The sequence below is a fragment of the Rhinolophus ferrumequinum genome, chromosome 7 (genome assembly GCF_004115265.2).
Source record: "Rhinolophus ferrumequinum isolate MPI-CBG mRhiFer1 chromosome 7, mRhiFer1_v1.p, whole genome shotgun sequence".
Taxonomy (NCBI): Eukaryota; Metazoa; Chordata; class Mammalia; order Chiroptera; family Rhinolophidae; genus Rhinolophus; species Rhinolophus ferrumequinum.
Genome location: NC_046290.1, coordinates 90219562 through 90239824, shown reverse-complemented (window position 1 = coordinate 90239824; position 20263 = coordinate 90219562). Strand labels below are relative to the sequence as shown.

The 20263-nt window shown below is 43.2% G+C and overlaps 1 protein-coding gene across 1 annotated transcript; it reads left to right on the top strand.

Annotated features, from left to right (window-relative positions):
* The first annotated feature begins 13376 nt into the window (after positions 1–13376).
* GJC3 (gap junction protein gamma 3) lies at positions 13377–18883 on the top strand. Its single transcript, XM_033110001.1, has 3 exons — positions 13377–13476; positions 17542–18326; positions 18624–18883. Exons 2-3 carry the CDS (start codon positions 17543–17545, stop codon positions 18629–18631), a joined length of 792 nt encoding a protein of 263 aa, XP_032965892.1. The 5' UTR covers positions 13377–13476; position 17542; the 3' UTR covers positions 18632–18883.
* The last annotated feature ends 1380 nt before the right edge of the window (positions 18884–20263 follow it).

Below are 20263 nucleotides of genomic sequence, written 5' to 3'. Positions count from 1 at the left end.
CCGGTGAGGTAAATGCACAGGCCAATGAGAGTGCCAGGACGGGCTCCTCTCCTGACTCTGGGAAAACAGGATACACAGCCCAGGCTTGGCAGATGTGGTGACCAGTGTGTCTACAGACGGTCTGCCAATTTAGAACCGAGACAGCGGATCTGGGGTTGGGACTTTGTCACGGGTCCACGCTGTGGCATTTGTTGCCCCTGTTGGCAGCAACATGTGTTTAGAGTACTAGTTCCATAGTGTGATTACGCTTGTGCTTCTCGTGCCTATTTCTGAGTGTCAATTTTTCAGTCTCTCCATTGATTCTGAGAGCTAACTGGAAAGTATATTTGTCTTCTGCTTAAAGTCAGAATAGGAATCTATTTCAGCCACTAATGATTCTGACTACTACCGAGCATGGGACATGATTGTTTTCAGGCAATAGTCACTCAGGGAAATGGAGGGGAACAGTCTTGGTTATGGGGCCAGATTGGGGCTAAAGGAAGTTAAAAAACTGATGTCTTGGGAACGTTCTTGCAGGTGGTAAAAGCAGGGAGGGTCAAACTGCTCATTAAGTCATCTATTGTGATCGACTAGAATAAATGCTCAGTGAAGGCAAAAATTAGGCACTAACCAGCTGCTGCCATGGCATAGTGTGAAGGACTTGAGAAATTTAAGGACAAAGTCTGTGCTGTTTGAGTCCATAAGTGCTGGTAAGATTAAAGAAAAAGAGAATAAACTCCACAGCAGAACTTACTGACTCAAAACACAGTCTGAAAATCAGGTAATTTCTACAACAGTGCAGAAAGAATCTTTTGTCTTTTCTAGTTGCAGTGATGAAAATGATCAAAAACCTAAATGATCCAAAACCTAATAATGCCTAGTGACTAAAACCTAAGAAGAAAAAATGAGATTTCAGAACTTACCTAAAGACCTAAAAAAAAGTCTAATAAAAAAGTCTGAAAGTCTAAAAAAAAGACCTAAAAAGTCTAATAGCCAAGTGTGATCAAGGCATTCATACAACTCTTGTATGATTGGTATTGATGGTTGGTGTTAACAAGAGCTTCACCAGAGAAGGAAGTCAGTTGTGGAATGGCGTCAGGAAAGGCTTCACGAAAGATGTCGTGGTTGAGCAGGATATTGGACAGGGGTAGAATTTCTGTTGGCAGCTATGCGGTCAATTTCATAAGGACAGGGATGGTGTGTGTCGTGTTCATTTCTCTGTCAGTAAGGCTTAGCCCAGTGCTTGGCAGAAAGAAGACAATCAATAAACACTTTCAAAAGTAAATCAATGGATAAATGAGCAAAGACCAAAAGTAGATGGCACCAGACCTATCTGAGGGTCACTGAGGCAAATTTGTTAGAAACGGAGTTCATGAGAAAGATTGAGGGTAGGGCAGGTGGGGTGATAAATTCAACAGGGAGATTGGAGGCAGATTATTCCATCCAATGAGCTTCCAATGTCTTCCAATGACTGAGGCACATTCCATTGCTGGTCTTTTCCTTTACAGCCTGTGTTCTCTGCATACCCCATCCCTCTAGTTCAGCAGTTCTGAGCCTTTGGTGCCATCTACTCTTTTGGCTCCTTTGGAAGTTATTCTGAAGATAAATTTTATTTTTCTTAATTTTTAGAAATTATTTATTTACTTTTTCCTTTCAAGATAGTTTTTTTTTTAAAAATTTATTGGGGAATATTGGGGGACAGTGTGTTTCTCCAGGGCCCATCAGCTCCAAGCAGCTGTCCTTCAATCTAGTTGTGGAGGGCACAGCTCAGCTCCAAGTCTAGTCTCTGTTTTCAATCTTTAGTTGCAGGGGGCACAGCCCACCATCCCATGGTGGGAATTGAACCGGCAACCTTGTTGTTGAGAGCTCAGGCTTTAACCAACTGAGCCATTCCGCTGCCCTCAAGATAATTTTCAATGCATAAATTAAAACATGTAGATTCCAGAGGAACCCACTTATATGGAAACACAGATCTTTCCATGCACCCTTGGGGGCTGATGGGCTTTTTGCAGAAGGGTCCCCTAGATACAGAGCAACATGATGTTCTAAAGTGTCTGAGGAATTGTTAAGAACGAGATAATTTGTGGCAATGAGGCCCTCCTGGGATCCACCATCCTGAAGTTGCACTTGAAGTTGGTCCTGTCTGCAGGGGAATCTGTTGGTGTTGTCGGGTGGGCAGGAAGTGACCTTGGAAGGACCCACATTTGGTTCTCTGGACTCCTATATCCTCCCTGGTGTGACGAGTCAATGCTTATGGTAAGTTCAGGTTACTTCCTTGTCAGGACCTTGTGATCCTTTCCTCTCAGCTGCCTCACACCCTCCTGGTCAGCATCAATCTTTCTACCTCTTCTTGGCAAGCTACCTCAATCTTTCACACTGACTCTGAAATCTGAATCCTTCCACGAAGTTTGTCTTGCTGTGTGAGTGCCCTCTCCTTCCCTATACCTGGGTCTTCTGAGGTTTCCTCCCTCTTGTCAATCCTGTCCTGCCTCTCCTGTCATAGGTGGTGTGACATGTCACACGCCAATCTGCCTTAAGCCTGTGACGTTCATGCGGACTTCTGGTTTCCTTGTTGCTATGAAAATTTTGTCCTGTCACATATTGTTCTTGTTTGTTCAAAGGCTTAGAATTTTTATTTGAAATATCACTGGCTGGTTTATTTACTTCTGAGTAATTTGTTTTTTTTCCTTCATTACTAAATATCATTTCTACATACTTCTCACCCAATACAGTATAATCAAAAATACTAATGTAAGATGGAACTAAAGGACTATGTACCTTATCAGGCCACTTTCTCCCTGGGGAGCTTGGGACAAGAATAGAAATTGAACTTAGGCCACTTTCTTGAGTCTCAGGAGTGGGCCGGCAATGTCCCTCCCTGTCCCCATTCTTGTCCTGAACCCGGAGCTTTTGAGAGTACTTTTAATGGGTTAAGTAGGATTCTGAGGAATACTGTTCCATACTTTTAAACCCTCCTCTTGTTTTCCCCCACTAGGTCATTTACCCTCTTATATCCCCTCTCCTCAAGCTCCCTTGACCCTGTTCTTGCTCAGTGCTGGTGAGTAGAACGTAAGCAGCTGTGAACACTCTTCCTCCAGACGGGCCTCAGCCACTTCACTGAGATGCTAGCTGCTTCCCACTTCTGATTGTTGTTCAGGGCTGCAGGGCCCAAGGGGATTGCTGGCTGGGATTTCTTTGTTGAATTTGATGATTCTGTCCATTGTAGGCATACCCCCAGAACGCTACTCTGCTTGTGTGTGTGTGTGTGTGTGTGTGTGTGTGTGTGTGTGTGTGTGTGTGTATTTCACTCCAGAGCTCAACCCAACATTCTCTGGAAGGTGTGGGACTGAGGCTGTGAAGGTATGTTCTCCCAGATCCCATACAGTCACTTGGTCTGCTTCATTTTCTGCTTTGTTCTTGGCATTGTCTCCATCTCTGTTTTTTTTATTTTATTTTAATGTTTCACTTTTATTATTTATTTTATCTTATAAAGCTATAAAAGCAGTTGAGGTGAGTCAATTTGTTTTGTTAAAATTTTTTTTTTTGTTTTAAATTACATACACAATCATTTTGTAATTCCTCCCTTTTCTGTTAATCATTTCCCAGTGAAAATTCTTTATTTGAGACAGTAAGTATTTTTTTCAATGTCTGGTTTATGCAAAGTAATATGGTTCCCAAAATATTTTTTCTTTATTTTTACACAGATTGTAGTTGGTTATTTTGGAGCTATTTATCCCATGTCTCTAAATAAAATGCTTTGTTGATATTTTAATGCTAGGCACTATAAAGTCAATATCTTGGAAAATAATGATTTACCTTCTTTCCTTTCCTAATCTCCACTACACACATCCATTTCTCATGATCCCTCCTCTGAATATAAACATTACATATGAGAATTTAGGCTAGACCTATATTTAGTTTTCATATTTTGACTAGGTAATACCTTTACTGCTCTGCTATGTAGTAAATGATAATTATTTTACTTTTTCACATAACTTTTTGTTAAATGGAGCTAATAATAATTATGTTTGTATGTTCTTATTCAACTGTAAACTCCTCACCAATCATATTCATCTCATAACAAGACCTTCAGAAATCTCAGGTTTAGACAGGTTGCTCTCCACATCTGGGATCTCCCTTTCTCATCATCATCCTGGGAATTCTGTCTCTTACCTGTGGAGCATCTTCTATTTCCTAGATCCCATTCACTACATATATCTTCCTCTCTTAGCTTATTTTTCATTTTGATGGAGCACATTACCAAGAAGCTTCTGGAGGTAAATATTTTGAGTGCTTGCCTATCTGAAAATATCTTTATCATACACACACGATTGACTGTTTGGCTAGGTATAGAATTTTAGGTTAGAAATAATTTTATTCAGGGGTTGAAGGCATCTCTCTGCTCTGTTGTCGTCTAGCTTTCATTGGTACATTTGAAATGTTTAGAACCATTCTGATTTCTCATTCTTTATTGTGTGATCTATTTTTTGTCTTCTCTGGAAGCTTGTAAAAATTTTATTTTTTTCTCTAGTTTCCTAACTAGAAATTTTGTAACAATATGCCGTGGTATGAGTCTATTCCTTCTTCTCGATTCTTTCTTTATGGACCTCCTATTGTATAGCTGTTGAACCTCCTCACCTTTACTTTTCTTATCTGTTCTCTCCTACTACCTATTTCTTTTTCTTTTTTCTATAGTTTCAGGGAGAACTCCTCAACTAAGGAAACTACCTCCCTGTCGGTTGAGGGCCTCCACAAACAGAATGAACCATCCTTCTGCTCCTGTGCTTGATGAACAATCTGGAGCTTTCCAGGGCCAGTGAGAGGGGCTGGAGAGGGATGCCCAATGGCAGGAAGACCCTCCTTCCCCTTGGCAGAGAAGGTTATCCACAAGAGACAGAGGGACCCTGAGGAAGGAGGGGATGTGAGCACACCCCCACCAAATACTCATGGCTGAGGAGGAAGAGGGCCAAGGTGGGGGCAGCCACAAAAAGGGCAGTCAATCCCTCACGGCTTATACCCTGCCAGGAGACCACTAAGTTACGGCATTGATTACTGCAAGTGAGGATTTTCTTGTGCCTGATTCTTTTGGAAAGCCCAGGTAGGAAGATAGGTGCTCTCCCTCTTTCTCTTTGATTGACCTGAGTACCAGAGGGGGGCATCTTGGGTGATGGTATTGAGGGGATCTGAGGTGAAGGACACCAGCTGTCCTGGATTGCTGTAGATCAGAGAGAGACACTGTACAGGTTTTCTCCACACCTCCAAATACACAGAGGAGTAGGACAGTGGGCTGTTGTAACCCAGAACCTTACCTGTGTCCCACATCCATGAGAGTCACCAATAATCAGTATGTTAACACCATTCTGCTACAATCCTATCTTATCAGTAGGAACAATCAGCTTGTGAGTCAGGGAACAACTGGTTGATTGAGTGCAGGGAGGGGGGTGGTAGAAGGAGCTGGGGAGGGGCAATCTGCTATGGGCCTTGAGGTTCTGGCACATTTTTACTGGGCTTTTTAAGAATGCAAAACCCTGTTTGATCTTTATACTCAGATGATGTCTCAGGGAAGTGTTTGCAGTGAACAACCTCAAGGGATGAGGTACTGATCCCCTTTGGAAGAAGATCAGGCTTGTGGCAGCTAACTATAAAAGCATGCATTCCCCAAGCTCAGTGTTCCTTAACTGCACTGCAAACCTACTGCCTGTATAGCATCCACGTGGGTTCTTCAGAGTAACTGTCTGGGAGTTAGAGGCTCAGAAGAACCCTGGACAACACGATGCTCATGGTGCTTGCTGTGCCATAATCACCAGTCCTTTGTCTCTATCCCAGAGATCTGCTGTCTTCTGCCAGCATCCGTAAAACAGTAACAAACTAATTTATTGGCTTGTAAATAGGGTTAAATTCCAGACAAGCACCTGCGTCAGGAGATGGTCTGATGCCTCTCTTCTGTCTGCATTTGGATCCCAGCTGGCAAAGGGGACTTTGTGTGCTGAGCTGATCAAGCCACCAGTTGATGTGCCAAGCTGATCAACAAGCCATGAGGGAGGAGGGTAGGATTGAGCAACAAAAGCCCTTCTTGTACAGAATATGCTGGTGCAATTATGGGAAATCCCACCCACCACTGCAGGGAAAACAGGATGGTTCAGCCCTCACTGCCAGCGCCTTGGAACTGTGAGGCAGACACCTTACACCTAATGTCCTCACTTCCGTAAGGTCCAAGCCAGACATTTAACACGTGTTTGGTGTTTCTTGAATTTTGGCGGTAATACCCCGTTTTGCCATAAGAGGGAGCCTGTCAGTGGGCTGGGAGAGGAAAATCAGATCTGTGGCTCCTGAGTCGAACAGAGTTTTTTTCTTTGGATGTCTTGTGAATACTGAGGAAATAGACACAACAACATTGATAGATATTCCAAAACCAAATAAAAATTATTCTTAATCTTTAGATTATTTGAAACTTTTCTTTCCATCCAACTTAAGAGTTCTACTGCCTAGTCAAGTGATTGTAGAGTGATTACATCTGCCCCTTTATCTTGCTTTTATTATCCCTATCCCAAGTTCCTAATGTCCCCATCTCCCTCACCCATTTTCAATAACTCCTCATTGTTTTCCCCTCCCTGAACGCCCGCTTTCTGGGATCAGTATAATCCCTATTTCGGGCTTCGACCTTCTTCTGATTATTCGAAACAGTAACTCCTAGCTAGGATTTTACCCAATATAGTGAGCATTATGGTTAATGATCCAGGTTTTACAGGACTTGAGCAAATTAATTCCCCTGTGCCTCAATGTTCTCATTTTTAAAATGGATATTATAATAAGAACTTTATCATTTGTGTGTGTGTGTGTGAGAGAGAATTAAGTAAGATAGCATGTACCTGTTACATAGTACTTGCTTAATAAATGCCATCTACTATAATTATCTAGTGTCCTCCTCTTTTTGTCTTTATCTGTCACCCGTTACCATGATTTCTGACCACAACTTTTCTGGTCCAGCCAATGTCCTTCCCAGTGCCCTGTACGTTAATCATTCTTCCTTAGGTGACATAGTCCAGGCTGTTTCCCTGATCTCTCCTGGAATTCCAGATTCTCTGAAGCTTTTTGGGCATTTTGTTGTCTAATCCTACTATTTAGCCCTTATTTTGTGCCTTGGTATCAACAGTTCACCAGGTTTGAGGAACTTGCCTCTTGTTCTGCCTCGTGCAGTCTGTATGACCCATGTAAATTATTTATTCTGAGTCTGTTTTCTTGTCTGTAAAATGGCCTGGAGGATCCTTAGGGTTCCATGTAGCTGTAACAGTCTACGGAAAGGAAACCACCATTTAGTGAGCAACTAGCATGGACTATGAACTATAGAACTATTTACTGAGCAAGTTCTAAATGCTGAACAATGTCTTTGGCAAAGGGGGTACAGCACAAATCAAGAGACACACTGCTTGTGCCCTCATGAAGCTTGCATAGGCTAGTTTTTAAAAACTGAATTCTCACAACAGTGAGAGGACTCACCGATGCACTGTAGCCCAGATGATTAAGTCACCTGATTAAGTGAAACAGCTGGTGACTGGTGAAGCCACCATAGGAACACAGGTTTGACTGACTCCAAGGTTGGCTCACTCTCTACCCAGCATCCCTGGGTACAGGTGGGGCTGATATCTTCTTAAGTAGGATCAGCCTCAGACAGGTGGGGTTGTGGAGCTGAGAGATCAGATGTGCCTGGTTAAGAGCTGACTCTGACAATACTTCCTGTCAGAACTGAGGCCTGGGAGTGAGGATGGGGAAGTGATGGGGAAAGAGGAAAACAGCTGTTGTGGGTGAGGGGATACAGAAATGTCCGTGTATTTCTACTTGTGTCTTTTGTTGATCTTTTAGGGCTCTGATATTTCCTTCCCACTAATTCCCCTTTTTACTCCTACTTGGGACTGCTTGATCTTGTGGAAACAGCACATCTGTACTTCCATCCCCATTTAGTCCATTGGCTATCTCTGTACTTGGAATAGTCCATGACGTCTTTCAAGGTCACCATGAAGATATCTTCCCTGGGCTCCTGAACTTGGCTTTCCCCCATCCTCTATCCCCATGATGGGGCTGTATGCTCCCAGGGGCTTAACTGTCTTCACAATCATAAAGAACGAAGGCTTGCTTTTTGAGGTGGGAAGTTGCCTAAAATCTGGAGAAGACTTCACTGGGCCTGGAAAATCAGGTGTAAAGAAAGTCATAGCACAAGGACCTGCAAAAGTGGAGAGGACTTTGAGGAGTGGGTCAACTTGGAGACCCACTGTGGGGCAGCAGAGGGTCAGGAAGGAAGATCTGGTCATTGGGATCAATAGCTGCTTCACAGCCTTGCATGCTCACCTGGGCTTAAGGATTTGCCTTTATATGGTAGAAAGTGCAGGAAGGAGAATTTTCTGGAAATTCGGGTAATGAACCAGATGGGATCAGCATGGAATAAAACCAGGACGCTGTCTCTGTATCATCAGTTCTTTGAGTTAAACTGTTACTAAGTTGTATCCTTGACATACTGGTGAGAAATGCATTTGCTAACTATTTGTAAATGTTACAGATTTTAAACTCACACAATCTTAAGAAATTATTAGTTTATATTTTTTGTTTCCTCCAGATTTTCCTGTGATGATGGGCCCAGGACTAGTTTAGCACCCTTCTCCCCAGGTCACATACTAGTATCCCAGGCCCAGTGCTGTTATATCCAGTTTTCTGGGGAGATATTTTCCTTCTTGTTCTGACACATTCCTTCTGCTGACACCCTCCTCAACCCTTGTTCCTAGTGTGTCTTGCTCTCCCCAAAACTAGATAGATACATCCTCTGTGGAAAAGAGGGAGAGAAGGAGAGAAGAAAGCGATCTCTTCCCATCATTGTGTGGTACAGAGATGCCAGTCCTCCACACTTCTTTCCACTCCCTAACCTTGGGTGCCCCCTGCACCCTGGGTGCCCTACTGCTCCAGGTCTTGGCACATATCATCAACATATAGCTGTGGGAGGAAGCTGGTCTCATCTGGTGTGAAGAGGAGGGACAAAGAGGGCATTGTCTGGTGGAATAAAGAAGTGGGATGAGAGTTCTCTTTAGCTATTGGGGGCTTCTTTCCTGGCATCAATCCTCTGAAACTTATTGTGAAAGAGAAGTTTGTCTTGGTGCTTTAGGGTCTTGTCACAAGTTTAGAAATAATTAGGGAGAAACCCTCTACCCCCAGATCCCAGCACCAACCTTAGCCTCCTCCCCTGATACCCACACTGACCCGGTCACTGTGGACATTTATAAATGGAGCCATTGAAGAATCAGGGGAAATTCATGCGACTTTGAAAAGTGTCTCTATTCCCTGGGCCCTGTGCACCCCCCTACTTTCCACCCCCACTTTGGACTTTGGTCACTCTGGCTGGACCATCTGCATAGCACTGAATGGTGGGGTCAGAGCCCTCGGTTTCCAAGGACAACTCTTGGTTAGTTTTAAGTAAGTTAGACTGAGAACCCATAGATTGAAGGGTTGGGTCTCCATGTGGAAGTGCTCGCAACACCACGTGAGGGTCATGCAGTAGTGATTCCCGGAGTCCTTCCCCAAATTAACCTACAGCCATTTACTCAAATAACCACACAATGGGGAAGGGTAATATTGAGAGATTTTGAGGACAGTTGCATACATGATTTGAGCTGGCACTTAGAACCCAGAGGATCCAAAGTTCCTCATAGCGCATATGGAGGTTTGGTAATAAATGAAGCACTGTCCCAGCTCCCTCTCACAGTTATATCTTATATTCACTGGCTCTACACACTCATCTGGTATTCATGTCCCATACTTGAAAATGTGTAGTCAGAATGGATAAACTTAGCAGATGGTTGAATCCTGCAGATTCCTTGGCCACTGGAGTAAAGTTATTATATAGCAAAGGGCAAGTGAGCTTCCCCTTGCCCACAAATAGGCCAAGAGAATAAACAGAAAACAATATGGCATCCCAGGAGGAACGGCAGAAATCAATGGCATCTTCAAATAATTAAGGAATGCGTGGCAGTGGTCTCCATCGTATCCCCATTTAATTCACCAGTCTGGGCTCTGCAAAACAGAATGGATCATGGCAGAGGGACTACTGAAGAATTAACCAAGTAGGAGCCCCACAGTTTAGCCTCTGGGCCAGATGTAGTATGTAAAATAGAGTAATATAACACAGATTTAGTCATACGGTAAGAAGCTAATGACCTGATTAATGTGCATATTGATTTAATGTTAGAACATTGTATAAAATCATTATTATTCATTTGTATTTCAAAAAGTTTACATTTCAATGTTAATTCTCATATTTGTCTGGCTAGTTCACAAATAAGTTTTCCTTTTTCTTGGAGCTTCAAATTTAGTTTGTTCATCTATAGTATGATATCAGTGAGGGATCGGAAATCACATTGCCATTTTTGGGGGTCTTTGATTATTAAACACTTGGTAAACATTTCCTTTGCTTCAAGAAATCTTGCATTGGAGTTATCAATACAGTAAATCTTAGCAAAGCTCTTTCAGAACTCAACCAACTAGCATTGGTAAAGAACATTAGATCATTAAATTAATTGTCCTCTATGTTTTCAGCAGTTCAACAAACTGGTGATGACTTATAGTATTTGCAAATACATACTCAATGATTTTATTAACTGTATTTATAACAATTTTCTTAGAGCCTTCTGGCAATTGCATAAAGGATTATAAATCAGACTTATAAACCCACGAGATGGTAGAAGTCAATTAAATAATATCTTTAAAGTCATAAGGGAAAATAACTGTCAATCTAGAGTTTTTGCCCAACTAAATAACAATTCAAGATTGAGGATAAAATGAAATCATTTTAAGACCAAAGAGGATCAAGAGATTTTTACTCCTAACAACTTCCCTAGTAGAGGGACTACTGAAGGTTGTACTCCAAGAAGAAGAAAATTTGGCACAGCCATGTTTGCAGCATTTTTCACAATAGCCAAGAGATGAAAGCAACCTAAATGTACATCAATGGATGAATGGATAAACAAAATGTGGTACACACATACATATATACATACGATGGAATATTATTTGATTTTAAAAAGAAATAAAGTTCTGATAGATGCTACAACATGGATTAACCTTGATGACATTATGCTAAGTAAAATAAGCCAGTCACAAAATAACAAATGCTGTATGATTTCATTGATATGAGGTATCTAAAGTAGTCAAATCCATAGAAACAGAAAGTAGAATTGTGATTTGCAGGGGCTAAAGGGAGGGAGAAATGGGTACAAAGTTTCAGTTTTGCGAGATGAAAGAGTTGTGGAGATCTGTTGTAAAATGATGTGAACGCTACTGAACACATAAAAAAAAAAGGTTGATGGTTAAAAAAATTAAAAAGAAGAAAATTTAACCCAGAAGGTATCAAGAAACAGCACTGAGCATAGAAACTGGTAAACACGTTGGTAAATCTAAATAAGAATTGAGTTAAATATTCTTTCTGCAATGCAGAGAATGGGTTAGAGGTGGACAAGCCTAGAAGCAGAGACAGTAGGATGACGTTTCATTAATTCAGTCTTGAACTAAGGCACCTTCTATGTGTAAATTCAAAGCACAGAATCTGTACAACTGGTAGATCGACAAGATGTGCTCAATGAAGGTGTCAGTGATGACACCAGTGTTTTTGGTTGGGATCCAGGATGGATAGTGGAGTTAGTCATTAAGATGTGGAACATGTAAGCATAGGATTTTTATTTTCTCGAGGGTATGAAATTACAATGGGTTTACAATAAAAAGCTCTTTAAAGACTGGTAATTTGGATAATGGGGAAGCTAACAGTAGTGTTCAGAGTGTGCCATGTGCAGCCAGATTGCTTGTTCAAATCCCAACTTCTCTACTCACTAGCTGGTTGATTTGGAATAAGTTACTTAATTTCTCTATTCTTCATCTCTCTCCTCTGTAGAAGAGGATAATAATAGTACTTACATAATAAGGGTGTAAGGGATAAGTGAGTTAATAGTCACAGAGCACTTAGAATATCCATCATTTATTAAGCACTGAATAAATGTTTGTGTAACAAAAATACTAAATTGGAAATTTTGACAGGGATTTTGAGGTGTCATGTTTTAGAATACACAACACAAGTGATATTCTAAAGATATATTTTAGTCTGAGATGAAGTATTTCAAAGGACAAACAAACAAGCAAACAATAGTTATGTCACTCTTAAACTCTACACCCACATCAAAGTTGTATAAAATGGCAGAGTTGTTGGAAATTATAGGGGGAGAGGATTAACTTGGGAGAGAAAATATCTTTGGAAAGAGATGTGCTGCTAGTTCTCCCTCAGAGAAGGGGATGAGGGTACTGCCTCCTGCATCTCAAGCCTCGTGAAAGGGGCTCCAAAGTGTCTATTGACTCCTGGCTGATAAATCAAGAAGGCAAGAGATAGGCTATCCAGCAGATGAAAGGAAGGAGATTTGGCTGCATTGGAATTGGCCTGCGTGCCCAGAGTTTGTTGGCCTTAAGGATGTGTAACTACTTCTTATGGACCAGATGTGAACATGTCCAGGACAGAGCCAGTGGGAGGTTATCTTATGTTGTTCTTAACAGAATCCCCTGGCGGAGTGAACAGGCTCCAGAGGTGGGGGAAAAAAAAAAAAAAAGAATCCATTTGGCAAACTGTCAAAAAGATCAAATCACTTAGAAGGTGAAGACTATCCAGCTGGACATATACTTCTCCATAACAATATTAAATGCTGGAAAATAGTGGAATGATAACCCAAATACCCACAGAAGCAGAATCTGGAACTGAGGTTTCCTCCGACTTTCCTCCTTGAAGAGTGCTATGTTGGCTCTGAGAGCTATTGCAGGCAACAGAGTAAATAGATCCCTCACTCAAGACTCGCACTCATGGGTTACACTCCCACCCACCCAGCCACCCACCTGCTCGCCCAGCCTTGCCCCTCCCCACCCTCCACCATGCTTTTGGAGGGGATCCTGGCTCTAGCACGGGGTCAGGTGTCACAGTTCTTACTGGGCGTGGTAGAGAGGGGCTGGGCTCCCTGAGTTGATGAGGGGACAAGGAACAAATGCCCAAAGTGCTGTGGGGAGAAGCCTGTGCTATTTCTCCCAGCCAAGAGGAGAGGACTTCCTGAGATAAACATTGTAGAAAGAATACTGAACTCTATGTGCGGTTGCCAGGAAGCCCGCATGTTGAAAATGAGCTGAAGCCATTGCCCCCTTTCAGATGATCCGAAAATCCCTGTTTCAGTCCACTTTGGAGACAGTCCCCTTACCCTCAACAACAGTGTTGTTCTCCACAGTCCATTCTTTAACAGCAGGCCTGCCTATTCCTCCAGCTGCAATTCTTTTATCCTTCACGAAGGCTGCCAGGAATGAAAAGGGGAGGGGGAGAAGTGGGCGGTGGCAGGAGGCAGGGCCTGGGGGACAGCTGGGACCCTGTGGGCTCCAGTCGGAGGACACTTGTCTCTGCCTTCTTCTCCTGTTGTTGGTGTTTCTGCTCAAAGCTGCCAGGTGAGTGCTCATGCTGGGGCAGAAGCAGCTGGGCTGGCACAGGACCAGGGGGCAGGATGGATGGTGGGGGCTGCCCAGGGCTCTAGACTGCCTTCTCCAACTCGAATGCACACACAAATGACCTGGGATACTATTAGAATTCGGATTTGATTCGCTAAGCTGGAAATGTGGCCCAAGAATCTGCTCTGCAGACCTGGTGATGGCAGTGCTGCTGCACATGGGCCACACTTTGAGTAAAAATCTAGAACGTTTTCCAGGCCAGGTGGGTGAGACGGGAGCAGTGACGTGGGTCCAGCTCTGTCCTCAGTGGATATCCATCCCTCACACTTTAACTGTCTGACATGGAGTCTGCAACCAATGGAAGCCTGAAATTTTTCTCCGAAAGAATAGAAATGCTTAGAAAAATTCTTACTAAAATCATGATGGAATTTTAAAAACTTTATTTACATATTTGAAAATCCCTTCAAACTCTGGGCTTTCCTCCCTCCCCCAACTCTTGAGCTCACAGGTTTGCTCCACTGACTAAAATCTTGACAGAGCTCAGATCCTACCAACTTCCTCCCAAATCGATTTATTTGAAAACTATTTCTCCAGTCCTGGAAACAAGAGTGGTGTTCCTTGAGTCGAGCTTGGCCCGCGATGCTGAACCTTCAGCTCCCTAGGTCCTGAAGTTCGGCCTGGGAGCTCTGGCCCCTGTGGGCAAAGCTGCACACATTTGTGGAAGGAGGATTAGGGTCTCAGAGAATGAGATAGGTGGGCCAGGGATGGCTGGAAGAGATCGGGCGGGTGGGGGGAGGAGGGAATGGGGGGGGTCACAGGGTCCCTGGAAGGCAGGGGGTGAGGGAGCAGGGTGGGCTGTGTTTAGGCTCCAGCGGTATAGGAAACTCCCTTTGGTCTGCAGACTTTGGGAGATAGAGCACAAGTTTGTCTGAACAGGAGAGCCCAGATGTGTGTGGAATAAACATTGTTTTGGTGATAACAGCTGTGGGGCAAAGGAAATGGAAGAGGTCTCAGAAATAGGTATGGGGCTCTAAACCAAGGGGTTCTCTTTTCCTGCTTTCCCTGCTCTCACTTCCAAACCACCAAAGCTCTGTGGTGAGCTCTGGAGACCCCAGTTCGGTTCCCAGGGCCTTGTAGAGGACATTTGGCTGTCTGGCTATGGGTTTGAAGTGGACACAGGACAGAGAGAAAAATCGGAGACAGGGCCTCTGAAAACTACTCAAATTCCCAACACTTAGAATATGCCAGGCCTGCTCTGTGTTAAATTCCATTCTGCAGGGAATGTGCCGAAAATGTCTTTAGAGGGTGTTAGTCCTGCACTTTGAAATGAGGAGGCTGCGAGCAAGATTTTAGAATTTATTACACCAAATTAGCTTTTAGTCTAGTAACTCTCCAGAACCAGGGCAGAAACCCTCAGAGCCTGGGGGCTGCCTCCCCTAAGCGCAGGGAACCCCCAGACTTATGCGGCAAGGAGGGAGGGGCTGCAGGCATCTTCACAGATGGGACTGGTTGATAGATAATACGCAATCAGCCCGGAAATGGGCAGATTATAATGGCCCACCTAATAAAAGCCCTTTGAGATGCTCTGGTACAGATGTCTTGTTTTAAAGAGCTGGTAATTAACTGAAGCTAAGATTGGAGGTGATGGACCAGTGCTACCCTAAAGCAGTGGTTCTCCACCAGGGTGAATTTGACCACAGGGGACATTTAGCAATGTCTAGAGACCTTTGTGGGCGGGAGAAGGGTGCCACTGGCATCTAGTGGATTTAGGCCAGGAATGCTGCTACACGTCTTACGATGCACAGGACAGCATCCTCCCTGTCCCCAAACAAAAATTATCAGGATCTAACTGTCAATAGCGCCAAGGTCGAGAAGCCTAGGACCAGCACTGGAAGTTGACCGTCCTCTATTGAGCTCAATATCACACCAAACAAAATTTAGCTAAACATTTATTGAGAAACTGCTCTGTTTTTTTTTGCCATGTACTTCAAATGCTTTTTCATCCAATAAGTAAGCTAGGGATTTGGTTTTACTGTTGCCTTGATTTTCAAATTAGGAAACAGATGTTGTGTCCTTATCTATTTACCTTTTATTATTGTCAATTATTCATCTGTTCCTCCTGAATTCTGGAAGAATTACCCAATGTGTTTTCAGCACCCCAGTTGGATTTTCCTCAGAATTTGTCCTATTGCCTTCAAAGTGGATTTTAGTTGGGCTGCTGAGGATCTTTCTCCTACTCTGTCGTGGGTTTATACATTTAAAGATCCACTTACTCTCATTTTTGAGGAGTCTTGGGAGTGAGGGGATAAGTTTCTGTCTTCAATCTGCCATCTTTAATCATGAGAACAATTTTGTATTTTGCTAGAGACTGAAAATAGTTTTATTCTAAAAATTTTAACCCAATTTTATAGAAAAGAATTTTCAACAGCCCGATAGACTTCTGAGCCTTCGTAATCTATGATGGAGGTGGAAAGATAGGGACTGAGGAAGAGGCAGAGGTTCAAACCCTTGATTCCTAGTGGTTCACAATACGGATTCTCACAGTTGGTGGGTGGGGACATATTTCCTGGTCAACTGAAACCCTTGGAAGCATCTCAATCCATCCCTTCCAATTGCACAGAAGTGACCATTTCTGTTTAAGTTTTGGCATATAGCTTGTTCTTATCTATAGTTTATGATACTAGTGCCCGTTTAAAATTGTTTTGTGCAACTTTGTGGATATTATAATTGGGAAGTTGATACAAGACAAATTAGGCATGTCTCATTTGCTGCCATATTAACTTAGAAATTCAGGTTATTGTTATTAGAGTTAAAAGGGAGGAAGCTACGCAAGTTCATAATCAAAGAGGAAATAAGGGTGATCTGAATTACAGGAAATGTAATCTGGGGATCAAATCCTTGAAGAAGACGGAAAAGAGAGACCCAAGGACACAGACTTGGAAGGGAGAGTAGCCTTGGACAAGTGTAGGGCCACTTCTTTGTCTAAGATGCTATAGAAGGAAGTGACTATGAAGATAAGTAGTAGCTGTGGGGTTTCACATCAAAATCTCTATTCTCTCTGTGGAGTAAGAGGTTTGCATGGTCTTCTGAGAGTGAGGGGAAATAGGTGTGTAAGAGTTTGGGCTGAAAGGGGATGGTTAGAACTAGTGGCTGGGCATTGAGGAAGGTTGCTGATTAGGACAAAGATAAAAATGGCAAACTGGGCTGGTAGCATGATGGTATTTGTCCAGAGAAATGAGGAATTTCTGAAATCTGTTCCTGACCACGGTCACCTCTCACTGTGAGGGAGATATGAGCCTAGGGAACAACAGCAAAGGAGAGGAGTCAAATCTCAAATTTTTATCCAGTTAGTTCTGGCTTTGACTCCAAATCCCGTACATTTAATTAGTAGTTGCTTCTGGGCTTTCTTCAAAATATTCTCCTTGTCCTAAGCTGGTTAGGTCTAAAAAACATTAGACTAACCCAAGGCTTGACACTCACTCTCTTCTCTTGATCCCCATGAAGCCCCCTAACCTAACTGCATCTCAGTTTTAAGCTGAGCTGGGAGCAGAGGCCAGCCTGACACATCTGTGAGCCTCCAAGGGCATGGAGCCAGAGAAAAGCAGACAGCAAGAGCATGCACATTCCCCCGAGTCAGCACAGATTTCATTTAGATGATGCTGGCAGTAGCACCAGCTCTGGCAGCCATCACCTGTGGAAACAGTTTTCCGAGGACAGTGGTTTCTTACTATTTAGCTGACTTAGGGTAAGGACCGAGGGAAAGAGAGAAAAAGACAGACCCTGGTCTCTACCCAGCAATGGGAGTTCCTCTCTGCTCCAGCAGTACAGAGGGGGACAGAAGAGAGAGTCATACCCACACGCACTATTATTATTTTACATAGATGCCATCAACTATATAAATAGTTGCAAAAAATCTTAATATTTCATCAACCAGATTCCTGGAGAGAAACAAGAAGGCTTGCCTTAGCCATCCTTGGAATAGGAGTGAAGAGGTGGCCTAGAGCTCCCCCTAAAGGACAGTGAGCAACACGCCTACACTCATCATTGTCCACTGCTCCTTAACAGGATGTGTGGCCGGTTCCTGAGGCGGCTGGTGACTGAGGAGAGCCGGCATTCCACACCTGTGGGGCGCCTCCTGCTTCCTGTGCTCCTGGGATTCCGCCTCGTGCTGCTGGCTGCCAGTGGGACAGGCGTCTATGGCGATGAGCAGAGTGAATTCGTGTGTCACACCCAGCAGACAGGCTGCAAGGCTGCCTGCTACGATGCCTTTCACCCCCTCTCCCCACTGCGCTTCTGGGCCTTCCAGGTCATTTTGGTGACTGTGCCCAGTGCCCTCTTTATGGGTTTCACCATGTATCATGTCATCTGGCATTGGGAAGACTCAGGAAAGGTGAAGAGGGGAGAGGAGACCCTGATCCAACAAGGAGAGGGTAGCAAGGATGCCTCAGGGGCTGGAAGCCCCAAGTTGCTCTGGGCGTATGTGGCACAGCTGGGGGTACGACTGGTCCTTGAGGGGGCAGCCTTGGGGGGGCAGTACCATCTGTATGGGTTCAAGATGCCGAGTTCCTTTGCATGTCGTCGAGAGCCCTGCCTTGGTAGTATAACCTGTAATCTGTCCCGCCCTTCTGAGAAGACCATCTTCCTAAAGACCATGTTTGGAGTCAGTGGGCTCTGTCTCTTGTTTACTCTTTTGGAGCTTGTGCTCCTGGGCCTGGGGAGATGGTGGCGGACCTGGAAGCAAAAATCTTCCTCTTCTCACTACTTCCCAACTTCAGAGAGCACCACAAGACACAAGGACCCAGCTGATAACTTCCCAGTGGTGGAATCAAAAGAGCAGTTCCGAGTAGCAGGTGAGAAGGGCACTGATGTCTCTCTTTGTCTGGTATCTCTGTCCAGATGATTCCTCCTCGGCAGGTCCTTCACCCTCTGGGAAGTACAATTCCCACATGTTACAAAGTAGAAAACCAGCTTCTAGGCAGACGTTCTGACCACTGTTCCTAACCCAACCTCCATCCCTGTCAATTTGACGATTCCTTCCAATGAACCAGGACCAGAGTGCTCAGTCAGTTGTATCTCCTTGTCCTTCCACTGAGGTCTCTTCCCCCTTAGAAAAAGTCTCAGCTTCTGCTTGATTCTCTACTTTGCAGAGATATGAAGATACTTGGCTCAACTCTGAAGGAAATCCTACGATTGGATCTTCTTTCCAACATCCAGTGAGTGGGGATTTACCTCCATGACAAATTAGAGGCTGTTGAAGCATCTCTAAAGGCTATGGTGGGTCATGCTGTCTAAAGCATTTCCTTGAAGAACTCCTGTTTGTGCTTCCTCATCAGAATTCTCTGGTGTCAGTATCACAGTTTTCCTGACCCTTGTCCTGCGCAATAAATATTGATTACTGTTGGTGGCATTCTTGTTGCTAAAGACAATCCTTCATCCCGTGTCAGTGACCTTACTTATCTTTCTCATGTTGTTCTACATTCACTGCTCCCCCAACTTCAAAGTCCTGTAACCCTTGAAGTATATGTCATTGCAGTATATGTCATATCCAGAAACACTGGCCTTCAAAGCATATATAACGCAGTGTCCTTTAATACAGAGATTAGATTTATTCAAACACCAGCCACACCCTTTAGAAAGAATACTGGGAATTCAGAGGCTTATGATCCCTGGACCACTGATGGCTCTGATTTCTGCTCAATTCTCATTCTCTGTTTGGTTCACGGCAAGTGCTCCATTGGCTCCAGGAGAGCAGCACCTCATACGTGGGGCTAAGTCCCTACTTTTGAAATGCATACACCTCAATACCACACAGAAAAGAAAGTAGAGTTCTACTGCTGATTCAGGGGCAACAGTAAAGGACGTTTACACCACAATGTGATTCAGTAGAGAATTTAAAGCTAAATAGCAGGTTTCTCTTTTCTTGAGTCAGTCATTTCTGTCCATGAGTGTTCTAGCCTCCCACCTTTTTGAAGAAACACCTCTCTCCTGAATTTTTCTTTACCCTCAAATTCTCATCAAAGAGCAATTACCTAGCTTTGTTTTCTCCTTCTGAATCCCAGATTATCCCCAAGTAAATTAAGAAGGTACATCCCTAAGGAAATATATTTCGTTCTCCAGGAGACATTTTGGCAACAACGAGTTAAATAATAATTTTTCTTTCTGTTACACAGTGTTTCATAAAGAATCCCTTATCTGCTGTAGTCAGAGTTCAGCCAAGTGACCAAGGACAGGAAAAAAGTAAATTCCATTGTTTTGAATTTCTCTTTGATAGAATCCCTTTTTAAACAGCTTTATTGAGATATAGTTCACATACCATATAATTCATCTATTTAAAGTATACAATTCAATGGCTTTTAGTATAGTCAGAGAGTTGTACGTCCATTAACACAAACAATTTTAGAACATTTTCATTAACTCAAGAAGAAACCCTACAACCCTCAGCCATTACCCCATAAACCCCCAAATCCCCCAAACACAAGCAACCATTAATGTACTTTCTGTCTCTATAGGTTTTCTGTTTTGGGCTTTTCGTATAAATGGAATCACATAATACGTGATCTTTTGTGACTGACTTCTTTCACTTAGCATAATGTTTTTAAGGTTTATTCATGTTGCAGCATATACTTGTATCAGTACTTTACTCCTTTTCATGGTCGAATATTATTTCTTGTTATGAACATTCCACATTTTATTTATTCATTTTTCAGTTGATGGACATTTGGATTGTTTCCACTTTTTGACTATTGTGAATAATGGTGCTATGAACATTCATGTACTAGTTTTTGTG